Source organism: Somniosus microcephalus, chromosome 4, assembly GCF_052327205.1.
Source record: "Somniosus microcephalus isolate GS21.2 chromosome 4, FLI_Smic_1.0, whole genome shotgun sequence".
In the NCBI taxonomy this organism is placed as follows: Eukaryota; Metazoa; Chordata; class Chondrichthyes; order Squaliformes; family Somniosidae; genus Somniosus; species Somniosus microcephalus.
This window is the reverse complement of record NC_140990.1, coordinates 267504999-267528523: the sequence shown is the minus strand read 5'-3', so window position 1 is coordinate 267528523 and position 23525 is coordinate 267504999. Positions and strand designations below refer to the sequence as shown.

The 23525-nt window shown below is 45.9% G+C and overlaps 1 protein-coding gene across 1 annotated transcript in view; it reads left to right on the top strand.

Moving 5' to 3' along the window:
* ly75 (lymphocyte antigen 75) overlaps positions 1-23525 on the top strand; it is a 142663-nt gene that overhangs the window by 67340 nt on the left and 51798 nt on the right. The window contains exons 14-15 of the mRNA XM_085986389.1: positions 3188-3269; positions 13050-13121. Coding sequence (XP_085842515.1) covers positions 3188-3269; positions 13050-13121 — 154 coding nt within the window. The remainder of the gene's footprint in view (positions 1-3187; positions 3270-13049; positions 13122-23525) is intronic.

Sequence of the window (23525 nt, the reverse complement as noted above, 5' to 3'; positions counted from 1 at the left end):
AAAACATCCTTCTTTCAAATCCTGAGGCTCAGTTAGAGAATAGAAGGAACATTTATTCAAATACTATCATTACAACTCTTCAATTATAGCTTGCATGACAATGTGTCATATTATTGAGCTTCATTATAAGCTTTGATGCCAAGTGGTGAGTGAGTCATGAGGGGAAAAAATGAGCTTGGTAAGAAAATGAGAAGGATGGTACCATCGCTATAGTTGGGGAGGCCTCCTACTTCTGCATCCCTCACTCTCTCAAAGCCTAGGTTGTCAAATATTTAGAGTAGTTAATTCAAAATCTATCTGTGCTTGGAAGTTCATGTGACTCCACTCATCCGGGTTTCATCACACCTGTTATTTGTGCTGCAACCACAAAATAATATGTGAAGTTCCAATTATCTGAAGCATACAGTGACAGCCCTGTTGTGCCCATAGTCAGTAACATCACGTGTGCATGCAATTTGTAGCCACAGAGATGATTGGAATCCCACTAAGGATATGAATTATACTTCACACGAGACTCCTCCCACTCTGTATTTACTAGTGTGAAAGAGTTCATTTGCACTCACCTACATTGGCCACTCTGCTATCTGTAGCTATAGAGTGCATGTGTTTGTGCACTGCTGAGATCTGATCCTTCTAATACCTTAAGATAAAAATATATTAAGAAACTTGAAATTACCATGTTTATTGGGCTTATTTTCAGCTAGTTAAACAACATAATAGTGGGCTACTTTTGCGCTATTATTCAGTTAACTTTGGGTTACAAACATATTTAAATTTCTGGAAACCTGGATACCAAGGGGAAGTAAAGCAACAGAAGATTGCAAAAGGAGTTGAACGCTGTCCTACACTGTACAACAGCGTACAGGGAGACGGTGCTTTTGAGTTAAGTTTAATCTGACTCACTGAAGCGCTGTAGTGCACGCATATTCTTTATTTTTATAATGGTATGCAATCAGAAGTTGTACTGATTGTGGCTTTTGTTACACTCAGTGGTTTTATCTACTGTAGAATAAAGCATCTTCTGAATCAAATTGAATGTCGTTTCACCTAGTGTGATAGTGGGATCCAAGAGCTTAACAATGAAACTCCCTTGTGTACTGCATCGTGTCTCTATGTCTTATGCACGTGTTCTCCTTAAATGTCTTTGATGGCAGATCAAGTTAGCACTCGACAAGACGGTGTTAAGATTTTTTTTCCCACATTTTAAAAATAAACATGCAGAACACACTCTGGGTTTCTGGGATCGTATTTTGGAGGGAGAGAGTGGCTGCCATGTGTAAAGAGGGACTGGGAGCCCATGAAACTGAGGGGCCAGGTTGCTTTTGCTGCTTTTCCTATGCTTGTTGCTGTGGTGCACCTTGTTCGTAGTATGCATGGTTGACTGTACATTATTTAAATGCAGGAAATGTTACCACGGCAGATGGAATTCAATGTGGGGAAGTTTGAGGTCATCCACTTTGGGTCTGAGAAAGATAAATCAGAGTATTTTCTTAATGGTGAGATTAGGAGCTGTGGAGAAGCAAAGGGATTTAGTTGTCCATGTACACATCACTAAAAGTTAATACACCGGTTCAAATTCACCAAGATAATATCCGGGCTTAAAGGGTTAAAATGAGGACAGGTGGCATAAACCTTAGATTCTCTTGCATTTAGAAGGTTTAGGGGTCATTTAGGTAATTAAAATGATTAAGTGATTTGATAAGGTAGATACAGAGAAACTATTTCCGGGGATAGGCTATTGACTAATATCCACTATAAGTCCATTGACTCCCACAGCTACCTTGCCTACCCTTCTTCCCACCCCACTTCCTGTAAGGACTCTATTCCATTCTCCCAGTTTCTCCGTCGCAACTGTTCAAACACTGCCACCTTCCATCCCAGTGCTTCAGATATGTCTTCCTTTCTCCTCCACGGTAGTTGACGGGGCCCTTGACTGTGTCCTTCCATTTTCTGCACTTCTGCCCTCACCACTTCTCCTGGCTCCCAGAACCACAGTAGGGTTCTCTTTGTTCTCACTTCCCACCCCACCAATCTCCACATTCAACGTATCATCCTCCGCCATTTCTGACACCTCCAGTGTGATCCCACCACCAAACACATCTTCCCCCCCTCACCTTTCAGCATTCCAAAGGAACCGTTCCCTCCGCAACATCCTGGTCCACTCCTCTTGTTCTTTCAATTTAGTATACTGTATTCGCTGCTCATGATGTGGGTTCCTCTACATTGGGTAGACCAAACGCAGATTGGGTGACCGCTTTGCGGAACACCTATGTTCAGTCCACAAGCGTGACCCCGAGCTTCCGGTCGTCTGTCATTTAAATTTTGCGCCCCACTCTGTCCTCTGCCGGCCTCTTGCACTGTTCCATGAAGCTCAACGTAAGCGCAAGGAACAGCACCTCATCTTTCGATTAGACACTTTACAGCCTTCCGGACTAGTTCAACAATTTCAGATCATAACCTCTGCTCCCATTTTTTCAGACGGCAGCTGTTGATGATTCTGCTATTCCCATTTACACCTCCTCCAGACCCATCTTTTGTTTCTTTCCTTGTCCATTCACTATCTCCTTTCACTTTACACCATCATCCCTTTTGTCATTTAATCTCTCCTGCCTTTCTCCCTATCACAGACCTTCCCTTTTTTGTTCTTTCCTCCCCTCCCCACTTTCCCAGCCTCTGTACTTGATTAAAACCTGTTACATCTCTAACCTTTTCCAGTTCTGATGAAAGGTTATCAAGCTGAAACGTTAACTCGGTTTCTCTCTCCACAGATGCTGCCTGAACTGCTGAGTATTTTCTGTTTTTATTTCAGATTTCCAGCATCTGCAGTATTTAGCTTTTGTACAAATAAACGATATCCTCTGGTAGGGGATACCAGAACAAGAGGGCATAATCTTGAGTTTAGAGCTAGGCCATTTAAGAGTGAAATCAGGAAGCACTTTTTTCACACACAGGGTAGTGGAAATCTGGAACTCAAAAGACTCCTGGATGCTGTAACAATTGAAATTTTGAAAACATAGATTTTTGTTAAATAATGGTATCGAGGGTTATGGAATATAGATGGATAAATGTAGTTGAGGTGCAGATCAGCCACAATCTAATAGAATACTAACAGGCTTGAGGGGCTGAATGGCCTACTCCTGCTCCTATATTGCTAACCCTGTTGTGCTGTTCATTTCTCCCTTTACAGTGATGAACGTTGGTTTTGGGTTGGATTAAACAAGAGAAATCCAGATTCCGAAGGCTCTTGGGAATGGAGTGACAGCAGGCCGGTAAATTTTTATCTCTAACAAATTTCCTATATGTTAATAAAATCTAATTAGAAGTCCAGTGTCACACCAAACTGTTTCAGCTTCAGAGGTTTTGCTTTGTAAGTATGTTCTGATGTTTTACTCCCACTGTGATTTGTTAATTTTGCCTTTTCATCTGGGACTCTTGAAAATTCAGAGTTTTGTCAGTGCTGGGGCCAACTTCATTCATTTCAATGTCTGAGTCTAATCTTGGAACTGGGGCCACATGTATTTGGTAAATGGTATTTAGTATTTTTCACAATATTGTGGAGTGTTGTCTACATTGTGACAAAACAATTTAACTTCTGTTGTAAAATAACAATAGTGATGGCAGTTTCGATTCAGCACTGATTACCACTGAAGCTGAATTTTAAAAAAAATTGCAGGTTAGAAATGTATCACTGGGAATATAAAGAGGTAGGATTGAGAAAAGGCTTCAGCTCTTCTAGATTCCTCAGTTATCCAGTGTGCTTTTCTGGACTCAAACAATCCATAGAGTCTGTATACTTCTGTTCTTTGTTGAATTGGCATTTTGTTCACCTTTTTAAAATTCTCCATTAATTCACCATTCGCTGCACATAAGAAATAGGAGCAGGAATAGATCACTTGACCCCTTGAGCCTGCTCCGCCATTCAATAAGGTCATGGCTGATCTTGGGCTCAAAGCCACTTCCCTGCCAGCTCCCCATAACCCTTCATAGAAACATAGAAGATAGGAGCAGGAGTAGGCCATTCAGCCCCTCGAACCTGCTCCGCCATTCAATGAGATCGTGGCTGATCATCCAAATTCAGTACCCTGTCCCTGCCTTCTCCCCATATCCCTTGATCCCTTTAGCCTTAAGAAATATATCTAACTCTGATATACCTATCAATTCGTCCAATGAAAAGCGACGAGTTAAGAAAGTAACTATAGGTTTTTATTGGCTAAATAACAGAGCCCACCCTCGTGGGTGATCGGATACAACAAGGAGGAATGCCAGCCAGTCGACTACCTTTATACCTGGGCAGGTAGGTGGAGTCATGGGCGGAGTCAGCAGTGGTCAGCCCAGGTATAGCAGCGTGACAAGAGGCGACCTCGTATAGTGATACAACAGTGTGAACAGTGATAACCATAGAGTAACGATATAACAGTGATAACTATAGTGTAACGATAGTGAACGATAAAAGTGGTTTACCACATTCACCCCTTGTTTAGATTTGAGTCCGGCGGGGTGAAGTGTACTACCAGTTCTGGTATGTCAGTCTGTCCGGAGGCCTCGCAAGCCTTTCTGATCGTCGCAGCGGCGGTGTTGCATTATCCGGTGTTAATGCTGGTGTCTGCGTGGTCGGCGAAGGCTCGTGGGGTTCTGGCATGCCGTCTACCTGGGCTGGAATTGGGGGGGTGGTGGGGGGGGGTGAAGGTGGTGTCTCCGGAGTGCCCGAGGGTGCGAGGTCTCGTAAGGAGACTGTGTCCTCCCGCCCGTCTGGGTATGCCACATAGGCGTACTGGGGGTTGGCGTGCAGGAGGTCCACCCTCTCGACCAGGGGGTCCGTTTTATGGGCCCTCACGTGCTTTCGCAGCAAGACGGGCCCCGGAGAGGTCAGCCAGGTTGGTAGCGTGGTTCCCGTAGTCGACTTCCTGGGGAAAGCAAACATTCGTCCATGGGGGGTGGCATTGATGGCAGTGCAAAGTAGTGACCGGGTGGAATGCAGCGCTGCCGGGAGGACTTCCTGCCAGCGGGAGGCCCTTAGACTTTAAGGCTAAGAGGACGGCCTTCCATACCGTCGCATTCTCTCTTTCCACCTGGCCGTTCCCTCGGGGGTTGTAGCTGGTGGTCCTGCTTGCAGCAATACCTCTCGCTAGTAGGAACTGATGGAGTTCCTCGCTCATGAAGGAGGAGCCCCGGTCACTATGTATATAGTTTGGGAACCCGAACAAGGCGAAGAGGTCGTTCAGGCATTTAATGACCGTGGTACTGGTCATGTCTGGGCAGGGGAAGGCAAAGGGGAAACGGGAGTACTCATCAACAATGTTGAGGAAGTACACATTACGGTCAGAGGACGGGAGGGGCCCCTTAAAGTCGATGCTCAGGCGCTCGAAGGGGCGGGTGGCCTTGATCAGGCTTGCTCTGTCCGGCCTAAAGAAGTGCGGTTTGCACTCTGCACAGGTCTGGCAGTTCCTGGTCATGGTCCTGACCTCCTCGATGGAGTAGGGCAGGTTGCGGGCCTTACTGAAGTGGTAAAGTCTGGTGACCCCGGGGTGGCAGAGGTCGTTGTGGAGGGTCTGAAGTCTATCACTTTGCGCGCTGGCGCATGTAATTCGTGACAGAGCATCGGAGGGTTCGTTCAGCTTACCTGGCCGGTACAAGATATCATAATCATAGGTGGAGAGCTCGATTCTCCACCTCAAGATCTTGTCATTCCTGATTTTGCCCCTCAGCTTGTTATTAAACATAAAAGCGACCGAACGTTGGTCGGTAAGGAGGGTAAATCGTTTGCCTGCCAGGTAGTGCCTCCAGCGTCGTACCGCCTCCACAATCGCCTGGGCCTCCTTCTCGACCGACGAGTGTCGGATCTCAGGGCCCTGTAGGGTCCTTGAGAAGAAGGCCACCGGTCTCCCCTCCTGGTTAAGGGTGGCGGCTAGGGCGAAGTCGGATGCATCGCTCTCGACTTGGAAGGGGATGGACTCATCCACTGTGTGCATTGTGGCCTTGGCAATGTCTCCCTTAATGAGGGAGAAGGCTGCGCACGCTTCCTCCGTAAGGGGGAAGGATGTGGACTTCATGAGGGGTCTGGCTTTGTCCGCATAATTGGGCACCCATTGGGCATAGTAGGCGAAGAGCCCCAGGGTTCTCTTCAGTGCCTTTGGACAGTGGGGGAGGGGTAGCTCCATGAGGGGGCGCATTCTTTCGGGGTCGGGGCCAATGACTCCGTTCTCTACTACACAGCCGAGGATGGCAAGGCGCGAGGTGTTAAACACACATTTATCCTTATTGTAGGTGAGGCTCAGCCGTTGGGCCATACGGAGGAATCTCTCCAGATTAACATCGTGGTCCTGCCGGTCGCGGCCGCAGATGGTGATGTTATCTAGATAGGGGAACGTGGCGTGCAGCCCGTTCTGGTCAACCATCCGGTCCATCTCCCTTTGGAAGACCGAAACCCCGTTGGTGACGCCGAAGGGAACCCTAAGGAAGTGGTAGAGGCGGCCGTTTGCCTCGAAGGCTGTATACTGGCGGTCCTCAGGGCGGATAGGGAGTTGGTGATAGGCCGACTTAAGGTCGATGGTGGAAAATACCCGGTACTGCGCAATCTGATTGACCATATCAGATATGCGGGGAAGGGGGTATGCGTCCAGCTGGGTGTACCTGTTTATGGTCTGGCTGTAGTCGATGACCAGGCGGTTTTTATTGCCGGTCTTAACGACCACGACCTGGGCACGCCAGGGGCTGGTGCTCCCCTCGATGATGCCCTCCTTCAGGAGACGCTGCACCTCAGAGCTAATGAAAGCTCTGTCCCCGGCGCTGTACCGCCTGCTCTTGGTAGCGACGGGTTTGCAGTCGGGGGTGAGGTTAGCGAACAGGGAAGGTGGCGGGACCTTGAGGGTGGATAGGCCGCAGGTGTTACGTGGTGGGCGGTTTAAAATCTGCTGGTTGTCGACTGTGAGTGGGGGGAGGGGTCCGCCGTATGCTAGCGTGACGCTTTGGAGGTGGGATTGGAAGTCTAGGCCTAGTAGGACAGCAGCGCATAGCTGGGGCAGGACGAGGAGTTTAAAATTTTTATACCCCGTACCCTTAACCGACAGGGTCACAACACAGTAGCCGCTGATGTCTGTGGCGTGTGACCTCGATGCCATCGAGATCCGGTTGCGTGTTGGCAGGACAGGGAGGGAGTAGTGGCTCACCGTGTCTGGGTGGATGAAGCTCTCCGTGCTTCCGCTGTCGAACAGGCAGGTCGTGGCGTGGCCGTTTACTTTGATGTCCATCATCGACTTGGACAGGTGATGCAGGCGGGCCTGGTCCAGTGTGACGGAGGCTAGTGCATAGCTGAGCGAGTTGTTGTAGTTTGCGGTTGAGGCGGTAGTCGGGTCTAGAGGCACGGTGGCGGTCGGGCGTGGTGGGTAAAATGGCGTCTCCCACGAGGTTGGACAAAATGGCGGAGAAGATGGCTGCCCCCATAACTCACATGAGGCACTGCTGGTGTCGGTTGCCTGTATCAAAGATGGCCGCCCCATGACTCACATGTGGGGATGCTGGCCTCTGTTGCCTTGAAGGAAGATGGCCGCCCCCACAGCTCGCATGAGGCACTGCTGGCCTCTGATGATCCACCTCTGCAGGCCTTAGCGAAGTGGCCTTTCTTCATGCAGTTTGAGCAGGTAGAGTTCCTGGCTGGGCAGCGCGACCTCGGGTGTTTCGCCTGGCCGCAGAAGAAGCAGCCGGCGGCCCGATCGCGGGGGTCCGATGTCGGAGCCGGTACCGGGGGTGGCGGTCTCGATCGGGTCCGGGACGCCGACGCTGAGGTAGGTCCCAGGGGGGTTGCTGCGGGGGGTATCGCGGTCGGTCCCAAGTCCCAGGGTCGCGAGTTACAGTACCTTGAGTATGCCTCGAGGTCCCGATGGGCCACCTCTAGAGAGAGAGCGAGGGCTGCAGCTTTGTCCAGGTCGAGGTCCCTTGCTTCCAGTAGTCTTTGCCGTGAGTAGTCGGACCGCAGGCCTTTCACGAAGGCATCGCGGACATTGTCTTCAGTATTTTCTGCCGCCGTTACCGCTTTAAAGTTACAGTCTCTGCCGAGTGCTTGTAGCATCCGTAAAAATTCCTCCATGGGCTCTCCTGGCTGTTGCGGGCGGGATCTTAGGAGGTGTCTGGCATACATGGAATTTACCGGGGTTTGGTACTGTCTTTTCAGCCGGTTGATGGCGTCCTCGTATGTTTTAAGGTCCCGGATGAGTGCGAATACTTTAGGGCTCACTTGGGCGTTCAGAACTCTTAGCATGGATTTCTGAGGCACGCCGGATTCTCCCAGGTAGGCTTCGAAGCAGCTCAGCCAGTGTTCGAAGTCGAGGGCTGAGTTTGCTGCCTGTGGGTTTCGGTCCAGGTACGGTGGTCTGAGGGCTCGCAGCCAGGCCGGCTGCTGTGGCTGTTGTAGCTGGGCGTCTGGCTGGTCGTTTGGCTGGTCGTTTGACTGCTCAAGTGTCGACATTTTAAAATTTAGCCAATAAAATTGATATACCTATCAATTCGTCCAATGAAAAGCGACGAGTTAAGAAAGTAACTATAGGTTTTTATTGGCTAAATAACAGAGCCCACCCTCGTGGGTGATCGGATACAACAAGGAGGAATGCCAGCCAGTCGACTACCTTTATACCTGGGCAGGTAGGTGGAGTCATGGGCGGAGTCAGCAGTGGTCAGCCCAGGTATAGCAGCGTGACAAGAGGCGACCTCGTATAGTGATACAACAGTGTGAACAGTGATAACCATAGAGTAACGATATAACAGTGATAACTATAGTGTAACGATAGTGAACGATAAAAGTGGTTTACCACAAACTCCTTCTTGAATATTTAATGAATTGGCCTCAACTGTCTTCTATGGTAGAGAATTCCACAGGTTCAGCACTCTCTGGGTGAAGAAATTCCTCCTCCTCCCTGTCCTAAGGGGTAAGCCATTTATCTTTAGACTGTGACCCTTGGTTCTGGACTCCCCCGCCATCGGGAACATCCTTCCTGCATCTAGTCTGTCTAATCCTATTAGAATTTTATAAGTTTCAATGAGATCCCCTCTCATTCTTCTAAACTCCAGCGAGTGTAAGCCCAATCGACCCAATCTCTCCTCATGCGTCATTCCTACCATCCCAGGTATCAGTCTGGTGAATCTTCGCTGCACTCCCTCCATGGCAAGAACATCCTTCCTTAGATAAGGCGACCAAAACTGCACGCAATACTCAAGGTGTGGTCTCACCAAGGCCCTGCACAACTGCAGTAAGACATCCTTGTTCCTGTACTCAAACCCTCTCGCTACGAAGGCCAACATACCATTTGCCTTCTTAACCGCCTGCTGCACCTGCATGCTTAGCTTCAGTGACTGGTGCACAAGGACACCCAGGTCTCGTTGCACTTCCCCTTCTCCCAATCTATTGCCGTTCAGATAATCTGCCTTCCTGTTTTTGCCACCAAAGTGGATAACCTCGCATTTATCCACATTGGGCAGATGCATGGCAGATGCAGTATAATCACCCAACCTGTCCAAATCATACTGGAGTTTCTCTGCATCCTCCTCACAGCACACACGCCCACCCAGCTTTGTGTTATCTGCAACCTTGGAGATATTACATCTAGTTCCCTTGTCTAGATCATTAATATATATTGTGAATAGCTGGGGTCCTAGGACCGATCCCTGCGGTACCCCATTAGTCACTGCCTGCCACTCGGAAAAAGACCCGTTTATTCCAACTCTTTGCTTCCTGTCTGCCAACCAGTTCTCTATCCATGTCAGTACCTTGCCCCCAATCCCATGTGCCTTAACTTTACACGCTAATCTCTTATGCGGGACCTTATCGAAAGCCTTCTGAAAGTCCAAATACACCACATCCACTGGTTCTCCCTTATCTATTTTATCAGTTACATCCTCAAAAAATTCCAGTAGATTAGTCAAGCACGATTTACCTTTTGTAAATCCATGTTGACTTTGTCACTGTTTTCCAAGTGCTCTGCTATTACATCTTTTATAATGGACTCTAGCATTTTCCCCACTACCGATGTCAGGCTTACCGGTCTGTAATTCCCCGTTTTCTCTCTACCACCTTTTTTGAACAGTGGGGTAACATTAGCTACCCTCCAATCCATGAGAACTGTTCCAGAGTCTATAGAATTTTGGAAGATGACCAGCAATTCATCTACTATTTCTAGGGTCACTTCCTTAAGTACCCTAGGATGTAGATTATCAGGCCCTGGGGATTTATCGGCCTTCAATCCCGTCAATTTCCCTAACACCATTTCCCTACAAATAATTATTTCATTCAGTTCCTCCCTCTCATTAGACCTTATGTTCCCCGACATCTCTGGGAGGTTATTTGTGCCCACCTTTGTGAAGACAGAACCAAAGTATGTATTTAATTTGTTTCCCATTATAAATTCCCCTGATTCTGACTGCAAGGGACCTACGCTTGACTTCACCAATCTTTTTCTCTTCACATATCTATAAAAGCTTTTACAGTCAGTTTTGATGTTCCCTGCAAGCTTACTCTCATATTCTATTTCCCCCCTCTTAATTAATCCCTTTGTCCTCCTTTGCTGAATCCTAAACTGCTCCCAATCCTCAGGTTTACTGCTTTTTTTGGCCCATTTATATGTCCTCTCCTTGGATCTTATGCTATCCCTAATTTCCCTTGTTAGCCACGGTTGAGTCACTTTTTTATGCCAAACAGGGATGAACAAATTCTGTAGTTCATCCATGCGATCTTTAAATGTTTGCCATTGCCTATCCACCGTCAACCCTTTGAGTAACACTCCCTTCACTCCCTTATCTTGAAAAAATCTGTCTATCTCCACCTTAAATGTATTTAATGACCCAGCCTCCATGGCTCTCTGGGGCAGAGAATTCCACAGATTTACGACCCTCTGAGAGAAGAAATTCCTCCTCATCTCAGTTCTAAAAGGGAAACCCTTTATTCTGAAACTATGCCCCCGAGTTCTAGATTTCCCCACGAGGGGAAACATCCTCTCTGCATCTACCTTGTCGAGCCCCCTCAATATCTTATATGTTTCAATAAGATCACCTCTCATTCTTCTAAATTTCAATGAGCATAGGCCCAACCTGCTCAACCTTTCTTCATAAGTCAACCCCCTCATCTCTGGAATTAACCTAGTGAATCGTCTCTGAACTGCCTCCAATGCAAGTATATACTTCCTTAAATAAGGAGACCAAAACTGTACACAGTACTCAAGGTGTGGTCTCACCAATACCCTGTACAGTTGTAGTAGGACTTCCCTGCTTTTATACTCCCACCCCTTTGAAATAAAGGCCAACATTCCATTTGCCTTTTTGATTACTTGCTGTACCTGCATGCTAACTTTTTGTGTTTCATGCACAAGGACCCCAGGTTCCTCTGAACTGTAACATTTTGTAAAATCTCCATTTTAAATAATAATTTGCTTTTTTATTTTTCCTGCCAAAGTGGATAACATTGCACTTTCCCACATTATACTCCATCTGCCAAATGTTTGCCCACTCACTTAACCTGTCTATATCCCTTTGCAGATTCTTTGAGCCCTCTGCACAACTTGCTTTCCCACCCATCTTTGTATCATCCGCAAACTTGGCTACATTACACTCGGTCCCTTCATCCAAGTCATTAATGTAGAATGTAAATAGTTGAGGCCCCAGCACCGATCCCTGCGGCTCCCCACTAGTTATCATTTGCCAACCAGAAAATGACCCATTTATCCTGACACTTTGCTTTCTGTTAGTTAGCCAATTCTCTATCCATGCTAATATATTACCCCCAACTCCGTGAGCTCTTATCTTATGCAGTAACCTTTTATGTGGCACCTTATCGAATGCCTTCTGGAAATCCAAATACACCACATCCACTGGTTTACCTTTGTGCACCCTGCTCGTTACATCCTCAAAGAACTCCAGCAAATTTGTTGAACATGATTTCCCTTTCATAAAACCATGCTGACTTTGCTTGACTGCATTATGATTTTCCAAATGCCCTGCTACTGCTTCCTTAATGAAGGACTCCAGCATTTTCCGAACGATAGATGTTAGGCTAACTGGTCTATAGTTTCCTGCTTTCAGTCTCCCTCCTTTCTTAAATAGGGGTGTTACAATTGCGGTTTTCCAATCCGCTGGAACCTCTCCAGAGTCCAGGGAATGTTGGTATATTGCAGCCAATGCATCCACTATCTCTGCAGCCACTTCTTTTAAGACCCTGGGATGCAGCCCATCCAGTCCAGGGGACTTGTCATCTTTTAGTCCCATTATTTTACCAAGTACTTTTTCCTTATTGATAGTGATTGTCTTTAGTTCCCCCCTCCCTGTGGCACGTGCAAGTGCCAACTTGTTCCAATAGTTCACAAATTGAAGATTAAAATATACCACTTGTGCACCTGTACACAGGACCCAGGGCAGAATCCAGTTACCACCAGTGTAACTGCATACTAAATACAACCAGTGTGTCTTTTCATGGTATATTTTTGACTTACTTAGCAACCATCAGTCCCTAGAGGTTTAGAAGAATGAGAGGTGATCTCATTGAAACATAAAAACTACTTAAGAGGCTTGACTAAGTAGATGCTGGGGAGTCTAGAACCAGGGGTCACTCAGAGTAAGGGGTCGGCCATTTAGGACTGAGATGAAGAGAAATTGCTTCACTCAAAGGGTTGTGAACCTTTGGAATTCTCTACCCCAGAGGGCTGTGAATGCTCAGTCATTGAGTATATTCGAGACAGAGATCGATAGATTTTTGGATATTAAGGGAATCGAGGGATATGGGGATAGTGCAGGAAAGTGGATTTGAGGTAGAAGATCAGGCATGCTGTTATTGAATGGCAGAGCAGGCTCGAAGGGCTGAATGGCCTACTCCTGCTCCTATTTCTTATGTTCGTACTTATTTATTGTACTTATTCGAGGTAATTGTGCAAACCAAACAGGGAGCCACTCGCAGTTAGTGGGTTGGAGACTCCTGTCACCGTTCTGGCCTCCATATGATTGTAGCTGCCTACTGGGATCACAGAATTACCCGTATAATCTTTGCCAGATATGTTCTAATCTTTTATCTTTGACAGGTTTCCTTGGTGGTCTTACCCTTTGAGTTTAAAGAAGATGATTATGCTGTCAGAGATTGTGGTGCATTTCAGGTGAGATTCCAACACTTTTTTTCTAGAATTGAACACTTTTTTATTTGTTCATGAGATGTTATGCTAGCAAAGGCATATTTATTGCCCATCCCTATTTGCCCTGAGAAGGTGGTGGTGAACCTTCAATTGTTGTAGTCTTTATGCTGATAATGTTCCCATGATGGTACTCGGTAGGGAATTCCAGAATTTTGACCAAGCAACAATGTAGGAACAGCAGTATAGATTCGCCTCAGGATAGTGTGTGATTTGGAAGTGAACTTCGAGATGATGGTGTTCCTGTAATCTTGCTGCTATTCTCCTTCTCGGCAGTAAAGGTCATAAGACTGGGAGGTGCTCTCTAAGTAAGCTTGGTGTGTTACTGCAGAACATTCTATACCTAGTTCATACCAGAGTGCACTAATGATCAAGGGGATGGATATGAGTTCAGTGACTGAGGCACCGATCAAGCACACTGCTTTGTCCTTAATGGTGTTGAGTTTCTTGAACGTTGTTGCAGCTGCACCCATCCAGGCGAGTAATGAATATTCCTTTACACTCCTGACTTGATTTTGGAGAGGCTTTGAGGAGTCATAAGGTGAGCTACTGGTTGCAGAGTACTCGGCCTCTACCCTGCTTTTGTAGCCATATATTAACGTGGTTGGTCCAGTTCCGCACCTGGTCAGTGGTGATCTCCTGGATATTTTTGAACAGGGTCTTGACGATGATACTATTTTGAAGGTCAAGAGGAGATGGTTAGGCCTTCACTTGTTCGAGATGGTTATTGTCTGGCACTGTGTCGCGTGAATATTACCTGCTATTTTCAACCCAAGCTTGGGTGTTATCCAGCTCACGCTAATGTGGGCTGTTTCATCATTGGAGGAGTTGAAAATGATGTTGACCATTGTAGAACAGTTAGCCAAAAGCCTTCAGACAGAAGAAAGGTAATTGAAGCTACTGAAGATTATTTGGCCAAGAACACTTCCCTGGGGAACTCCTGAAGAGATGTTGTGGGCTGTGATGATTAGTCTCTGACAATCACAGCTACCTTCCTGTGTCAGGTAGGACTCCAGCCACTGCAAAGTATTCCTCTTGACTGCAGATGACCTCCATTTTGCTCGGGCTCCTTAATGCCATACTCTGTTAAATGGTGCCTTGATGTCAATTGTTTTTGTCTTTTTGGGTTCCTGATTGTTGCAATACTTCCTTTCTTTGCACTACAGTACATTTTTCCCTACTTTTTTTTCCACACAACAGTCTTGCTGCCAACTACAGTTTCATTTGCAGCAAACAAATGCTGGTGATGAGAAGTCTTTTGAGGATTTTACTGACACTCCTAGAATTGGAGGAGGAAGAAATGTGTGAAGAAAGCAAGCAACAGCCAGAAGGATTAGTGTGCCAGTCACTGACAGCACATTTACAGAAGTTACTAATCCAAGCCCTGTCCAAGTAGTTCTATCCAATTGTGCATGATATAGTGGCCCAATAAACACCAATGTCTCCATTACCATCTACTGTATGTTAAATAGTATGCATGGCCATCGTCCCATTTGATGCTAACTTAATATGCCTTTCTTCACGTGAACTGTCAGGGCAACAAGTACAACCATTTTTATTCCTTCCTGCTGTATGTTCAGTGTGGTACTAATGTTTTGCCAGTGGGAAGCAGGGGGAAAACTCTCCACTGGCTGGAGTCCTACCTAGCTCAAAGGAAGATGGTGTGGTTGTTGGTCAATTGTCTCAGTCCCAGGACATTGCTGCAGGTGTTCCTCCGGGCAGTGTCCTAGGCCCAACCATCTTCAGCTGCTTCATCAATGACCTTCCCTCCATCATAAGGTCAGAAGTGGAGATGTTCGCAACTCCTCCATTAAAGCAGTCCATGCCCGCATGCAGCAAGACCTGGATGACAGGGCTTGGGCTGATAAGTGGCAAGTAACAATCGCACCACACAAGTGCCAAACAATGACTACCTCCAACAAGCGAAAGTCTAACCACTGCCACTTGAAATTCAACAGCATTACCATCGCCAAATCCCCCACCATCAACATCCTGGGGTCACCATTGACCAGAAACTTAACTGGACCAGCCACATAAATACTGTGGCAACAAGAGCAGGTCAGAGGCTAGGTATTCTGCGCCAAGTGTCTCAACTCTTGACTCCCCAAAGCCTTTCCACCATCTACAAGGCACAAGTCAGGAGTGTGATGGGATACTCTCCACTTGCCTGGATGAATGCAGCTCCAACAACACTCAAGCAGCGCGACAGCATCCAAGACAAAGCAGCCCGCTTGATTGGCACCCCATCCACCACCTTAAACATTCACTCTCTCCACCACCAGCATACCATGACTGCAGCGTGTACCATCTATAAGATGCACTGCAGCAACTCGCCAAGGCTTCTTTGGCAGCACCGCCCAAACCCGCGACCTCTACCACCTAGAAGGACAAGGGCAGCAGGCGCATGGGAACACCATCACCTGCAAATTACACACCATCCTGACTTGGAAATATATCGCCATTCCTTCATCGTCACTGGGTCAAAATCCTGGAACTGCCTCCTTAACAGCACTATGGCAGTACCTTCACTACATGGACTGCAGCGGTTCAAGAAGGCAGCTCACCACCACCTTCTCGAGGGCAATTGGGGATGGGCAATAATGCTGGCCTCGACAGCGACGCCCACATCCTAGAAACGAATGGAAAAATTGTTATGCCTCCAGCTTATTCTTCGCTAACGTTGCAGTATCAGCTAATGTGCTGTCCACATACGTTTCAAACGGGTGACGGATGAATTAGTCATGGCCAACATTTTAATTATTTTTCCCAATAATAACTTAAAAATAACTTTTACCATCTTTCCCAATAACAACAACATATCACTCCTTTAACGTAGTAAAACGCCCCAAGGCACTTTACAGGGGCATGTGACACCGAGCCACATGAGATATTGGGAAAAGTGACCAAAAACTTGGTCAAAGAGGTAGATTTCAATGAGCGTCTTCAGGGGAGAGAGAGGCGGAGAGGTTAAGGGAGGGAATTCCAGAGCTTAGCAACTGAAGGCATGGTCGCCAGTGGTGGAACAATAAAATTCGGGGATGCCCAAGAGGCTAGAATTGGAGGAGTGCAGACAGCCTCCCAATGTGATGACACTACTGCATCTCCCAAACTGCAAGAGGTCATTAATGCCAGCCATCCAAGCAATAGGTTCCTGCCCATGCTTTACATTAACACTTGTTCCTCTTCACCTATGCACTCTGTCTCAACCTTCTCGAGGTGTTAACTGTATTCTCCAGGAGGTGTGTTGCTGGGTTCGTATTTGGAAACTTCAGAGAGAGAGAGAGAGAAAGACGGGGGCTGCTGTGTGCTGCTGCTTCCCTCTGGGACACTGACAGACTGCTCTTTCAGGCCTGCAGTGACAGAAAAGGGACTACTGTTAGAACGCTGGCTGCAAGAAATATCTTCAGATAGACTTGACATCGCAATATGCTGTGTATGATCTTATGTTAGTGGTCATGTATACCTGTATGGGGGTGACTGAGAAAAGAGATGATGTAAGAGTAGGCTAGTACAAGGCCTGATCTTGATAGAAATCTGCTGCTTCACCTTTCCCGAGTCCCTCTATTTTGTGTCCGCATATCCAGAGTGACCTTGTCCAAGGGAATCAAGGGCCTATGATTTGTGAGCCTTTCTCAACTTGGGAGCCAATCCCTTGAATGTTGTACCATACAAACAGAAAGATAAAGTTAAGATATGAAATGAAGGGAGTACCTGCACAGTGCCAGCCATAAGCTCAGCCTGTAGATCAACTTGTGTATCAGTAAATGATCAGTTAGCACGGTTGCATTGCAGTGATCTGGTGTATAAAGATTTAGAAGATTTTAACATGACACAGCTATGAATTGTACATTGCATCTTTAATGTGTGCCCTGCTGAAGTGTCGGTATGCATGAGATGCACTGAAAGAGCTGTAAAGTTGTGTGGGAGTAAATGTGAAACAAGTTGCACTTTGTGATGCATTCTTGGGACTTGGACTTGGTTGCCAAGTGGCACGGTTGGGGGATCTTGCCTTGGCACAATTCTTCAAGTGTGCTGTCTATTCATTCTGTTCCCAAGTCCTGCAAATACAATGACTTGTGGTATCGCCTCCTGACGGGCAAGGTACCTGGTCATCCAGATAGGCACGGTGCAATGCTGTCCTCTGGGGAGGTTCCTTGGAGATCAACCACTGCTAGCCTTTATACCCACCACATGCAGCTGCACATCCACTTTATCACCATCAAAAAGGGTCTAATGATGTACCACTTGTCAATGACTGCATTTCAGGCCTCCGCGTTCAGTTTCCTTTCATTTCATTTTTACTCTGCACTTGTTTACTGGGGGTTCATGCTAATTATTTAAATGATTTGACCATAGAAAATTTCGAGCTCTGCGGGCTTTTGGTTAGAAACATAGAAGAAACATAGAAGATAGGAGCAGGAGTAGGCCATTTGGCCCCTCGAGCCCGCTCCGCCATTTAATGAGATCATGGCTGATCATTCAAATTCAGTACCCTGTCCCTGCTTTCTCCCCATATCCCTTGATCCCTTTAGCATCAAGAAATATATCCAACTCCTTCTTGAATATATTTAATGAATTGGCCTCAACTGCCCTGTGTGGCAGAGAATTCCCCAGGTTCACCACTCACTGGGTGAAGAAATACCTCCTCATCTCAGTCCTAAATGGCTTACCCCTTATCCTTAGACTGTGACCCCTGGTTCTGGACTCCCTGACCATCGGGAACATCTTTCCTGCATCTAGTCTGTCTAGTCCTGTTAGAATTTTATAAGTTTCAATGAGATCTCCTCTCATTCTTCTAAATTCTAGCGAATATAAGCCTAGCGAATATAAGCCTAATCGACCCAATCTCTCCTCATACGTCATTCCTGCCATCCCAGGTATCAGTCTAGTGAATCTTCGCTGCACTCTCTCCATGGCAAGAACATCCCTCCTCAGATAAGGTGACCAAAACTGCACACAATACTCAAGGTGTGGTCTCACCAAGGCCTTGTACAACTGCAGCAAGACATCCTTGCTCCTGTACTCGAACCCTCTCGCTACGAAGGCCAACATACCATTTGCCGCCTTAACCGCTGCTGCACCTGCATGCTTACCTTCAGTGACTGGTACACAAGGACACCCAGGTCTCGTTGTACTTCCCCTTTTCCCACTCTATTACCGTTCAGATAATCTATATTCCTGTTTTTGCCACCGAAGTGGATAACCTCGCATTTATCCACATTGGGCAGATGCATGGCAAATGCAGTATAATCACCCAACCTGTCCAAATCATACTGGAGTTTCTCTGCATCCTCCTCACAGCACACACGCCCACCCAGCTTTGTGTCGTCTGCAAACTTGGAGATATTACATCTAGTTCCCTTGTCTAGATCATTTAACTTTGTGCTAGCAGCTAAGATTTGCTAAGATCGCAAAATTGGCCCTCAATGTTTTGGGAGAGAAAATGGGAACTTTTGACTTCCGCTCATGTGAAGTTGGTGGAGCGGCCTCGCTGCCTGCCAGAAGCCAGCATTGTGAGGCTATTTTCCGGTTTGGGCTTCAGTTAAATACAGCCAGCGAACAGGTGCTTCACTGCAGCTTGTTGGTTGTGGGAGGTCTGGAAATTGACTGGTTCCTACGCTGGCGCTTTCGGGGGGCAGTGGTTCTTGAGGAGGGTAGGTACAGTCAGCAGCGGGCCACAGTATTTTTCTGGTGCTAGGAGGTGCTCTTTTTGTGGAGCAGCCATGCTTTGCCCATTTGTACTCCAAAATTGCAATTAGAATCCTACAACTGATGCAGGACTCCAATTTGCATATTTAAACAGCCTCATGCCTGAAATGGGCGGTATCTTGTTTGCATCTTTACAAGCCTGGCTGAAAATTGAATCTGGTGAGCCTTGGGCAGCCAAGGGGTAGGCAAAGTGTTTCTCGCCACCCCTGTACGGATAACCGTAGCTGTCGTAAAGACAGCGGGGTTTGATTGACAGCTGGTTGACGGCTGACGTCATATCCAGGGGCGGGATCTGACGCCATCTTGGCCATGCTTGCAGTACTGTACTACGAGGCACAGAGTCAGGACTGAATAAATGGCACTCCGCTACAACTGCTTGGGAGACTCGTAATTACGTTATTAAGATAACATTACATGGTACCAGGATTTATAGAACTCACGATAAGGACATACTACAACAATGGAAGGAATAAAACCTCCGGCTAGCCTGCAACTAGAAGGAAATGTGGATGAAAATTGGCGTGTCTTCAAGCAACGCTTTCTTCTCTACCTCACGGCGATTGACGCTTTGACTAGCTCTGGAACACGTAAAGTAGCTTTGTTGCTAATAGTGGCTGGCTCGCAGGCAATCGAGCTGTTTAATACATAATTGGGTCGTTCTACAGAAACGGTGGCATTTGGAATTGCAAGATGTCTTGAAATGTATTTCATTTTACATAATCAAAACTTATTGTACAATATTAATTAACCTCTTAACTTTATCAATCCACAAAAATGAAAGCTTAATGTATTTTAATTATTTTTATACATTCACTCAAAGAATGCTTGTGCCGTCTTTTTGTCATTGGTGTTACTTATACCTTAAACAAAATTAAAGGCTTATCAGAATGCTATTTCTCAATTCAATCTGCACATATACTGAAAGACAGAGTAGGTTGATAATAATTTAAAGAAAAGTTTTGATTATTTATTTATTTATTATAATCGGGTATGTGTAAAGTTACATTGAGTGACATTTTTTCATTTGCGCCATCATGTTTTTGCTATAATATCAACAATAACTGAAGGACAGTCATCAAAATTGAATGATACTATCTGTAAACTGCTAACTCATGAATAAAGCAACAATCAACAAACACAAAATTATTATAAAGTCAAAAATGACACCTTTGCTATCATATCACTGAAAAAAACATGCAGTAACACCAGTGACACAATACAACACCAATGACTTGACCCCAGACTATTTCAAACAACTCAATGAATTTATTACATTTCATCTAACTAATGTGCCATTTTTTTCAGTTAACTCATTTACAGCACTGAGAGATTCATATAATTTGAGTAATAACATAAAAAAACTTAGCCAAAGCACTTTAAGACCAAAGAGGAGCACATTAAAGAGAGCACATCAAGACCAAGAATGATTGTGTCTGAACATTGTCATCAACATCGTAGTCAACATCACCATTTTCATAGAAACTCATAAAACATGTAGCCTAGTTCTATCCTGATTGAGCCAGATATAAAACATACTCATTAGAACACAAGTAAACAAAGTAATCTGTCTTTACATCAACTTTAGGCTTCCAGCAACTGGTTTTTGACTTGTGGTCACACATCCAACTGCCCCTTCAAATATGTCCAGATCTTCTGGTCAACCTGAACTGATCGTTTGTTCACAGGAACTGGCTCTGGCATGAAACACATTATCTGGTCGTCCCCATACCAGTTTACGTCATCTCTTGGGCTTGGCCAGAAAAACCTGTTCATGCCATTCCTGTGCATGCACTTGACTTTTATGTTGTGCTCTTCCACCTCCAGTATAATGCCAGGGTATGGCTGGTCATCATACCTCACAATACACCACTGCCCGCTATGGTGAGTCTCAATGACATCAGGTCGGTGTGGTTGTTGTGGAGCAGAGTGGTCACGTCCTGTAGGCGGCACAGCTCCTACAATGATTTCTTGGAGACTGTAACATGGGCAATCCCACACACCCTCTGCTGCGTGGCAGAAACAACTGATGTCTCTGTATTTGAGGATGCCAGGTGTGATGCTCAAAACTTGATGCATTTTCATGGTCCCCTTTATTGCCACAAGAGGCACCTCCAGCATTTTCTGTGCTTTAGTCTCAACATCTTCCTCGCTTACATAGAACAGTTTCACCTGCGTTCCAGAGTCCTTTAACTCCTGGAAGAAAGAGAGTGCATCTGGGATATCCCTTCCCTGACGGACCAAGATGTCGGCTGACCTCTTTAATGCACCCCCCACCCCATCCGGAGCACCCTTCCCATGGCTTGCCTCGAAGAAGTTCCAAGTGGTTTTGGGGAAGCTCTTCTGGTGAGGTTCTGAGCAAATCATGTAGAAATTGCCCTTCTGCTTGTATTGGGTGGCAGGGCCATCGCTGAAGAAATGAAGGTTCTGGACTTCAGGGCACCGATTTTTCACCATCTCCAGGATGGGGTCAAGATGAGCCCATATAGCCACTGGGTCGTGCCTTCTACTTGGGGAGATCGTACTAAAGGGCATGGGGGGCTGGTCCTGCACATAGAGAACACCAGTGTGGAGGGTCACTTGTTGATGTGACCCCCCAAAGTGCACAGACTGGATTTCATTTGCATACTTGCAAGTGTAGTTTTCACTAAAATCTATCTATGTGTATAAGGCAGTCCTTGGAGGTCAGGTTCTCTCATAGATTTCTGTAAGCATTATACTGCCAACGGATGTTGAAGATGTGTCTGCGGAACTTAAAGAGCCTATCTTGAAAATGGGTAGCAAGCTCATCCTCTGTTATTGGCACATCTTTCTTGACAGTGATTGTTCTTCTCTTCTCAGACTCTTCACCTGGTTTGGAATGGTCAATCTTCTCCAGACACCACTGGGTTAAAGTTACCAGTGTATTTGATGTTGATTCGGTTAGGGGATATGAGGTGCGTTCACATTCTTGGCATTCACCATAGGCACATGACTTTGAGTTGTTGCAGACGGTGCTGTCAGCCATTTCATCCAGGTTTTTACACTCTGAGAGCCCAAGTTTGTACAGTGTATCTGCCATAAACTGAACATTTTCATGAGTCTTTCACTGACATGTTTCTCTGTCCCGCTCATTTGGTGTCACAACCCAAAAGGGTCTCTGCCTGCAGAAGAAGGCATAAGAAATCTGTTCTCCATGCTCCGCAACAAATCTCTTGTGGAGGTTGAGCAGGGAGTCACAGAGTAACCTCCTCTGTTTCTTCACCTTCTGGAGAGTGATTGTGTTCTTCTTTCCTGTGGTCAGTCTGCTGACATCATCTCTTAGGTAGAACTGTCTCACAGTCTTCCTCTTGTTTGTGGTGGTTTCTCGAGAGCCGATCTTTGGTTTTCTCCAAGCTTTGTATGAGAAGCCAATGCTCTTCTGGCACAGCAGCTGGAATTTGTATTTTCTGATCAGCTTTCCCATCAGTATGTTTGCAAAAACCTGTTTGGATTTTGTTTCTTTGCCTGCATTGTACTTTTCCTTGAAATCTCCCACAAGAGCAAAGTGGAATTTCAGAGCTTTCTTGACTGGAGAGTGGACTGTGTAACCTTGGAGGATCTCTTTTGTCTTTGTTCCTGGGCTTTCGGAATTTGCAACTCCACCCCGCAGACGGAAATAACGTTTCTTACACATGTTGCATTGTCGTTTGCTTTCCTCAAGCTTATCTTCCAACTTCTGAATTTTCCTCTGGCTCCTTTGTGCATCTCTCCTGCGCGCTCTCCTCCCTTGTCGTAGTTGTCTGTCAAATATATTGGTGTAATATGTCAGAATAGTTATCCAATCATGTCTTCAATTATATTAAAATCATTCAAATATCTAATTTAATCAGTTTCTATGATCAATTTCTCATTTCCCTTCCTATGAAATGACTAACACCAATGTCTTCAGTTCTACCTTGAGATGCTGGGTGAACTCTCTGGAGATGATGGGGGGGTCAAGACTGTCTCTCCTGTTCTCATATCTTGCCTGTGTCTTGCCTGGTTGACTCGCCATGCCTTGCGCTGACCTCTCTTTGCCCTTTCACTGAGATCATTTATTTTCTATTTTTTTTTGTTGCTATATCATTGGCATAACCCTGACGCCTTTCTTCTAAGTACTTTGCTCGACGTGTAGGGTCTGCATCCCTGCGCTGTCTGTAAAGCCTCTGCTTCTCAGCTGCACTCAATTTCGCCATACCTGACAAAAGGAACAATAACAATAGGAAGTTATGAAAATGAAACAGTATGTGCTATTTTGCCCTAATAACTTTTGTTGAAGCTTTTATAAAAGCTCATTTACACAAAAACGTCACTGGTGTTACTGAATGTCATTGGTGTTACCAGGAGGAGTAGTAACACCAATGACGGTAACACCAATGACAATTTGCAGAAAAAATGTTTTTTACAAAATGGACGCCACCGTACCTCAGACCACATGTCTTCAATCATATTAAAATCATTCAAATATCTAATTTAATCAATTTCTATGATCAATTTCTCATTTCCCTTCCTATGAAATGACTAACACCAATGACATACTTAAAAGCCTCGCATTAAATTATCAACTAAATCATCAAATTTATAACAAATGAAGAGACAGCAGACTCACCAGGTGCCTCTGTTGGTCGCACTTCCTCCAATGACCTCTTGAACCAGGAAGTACTT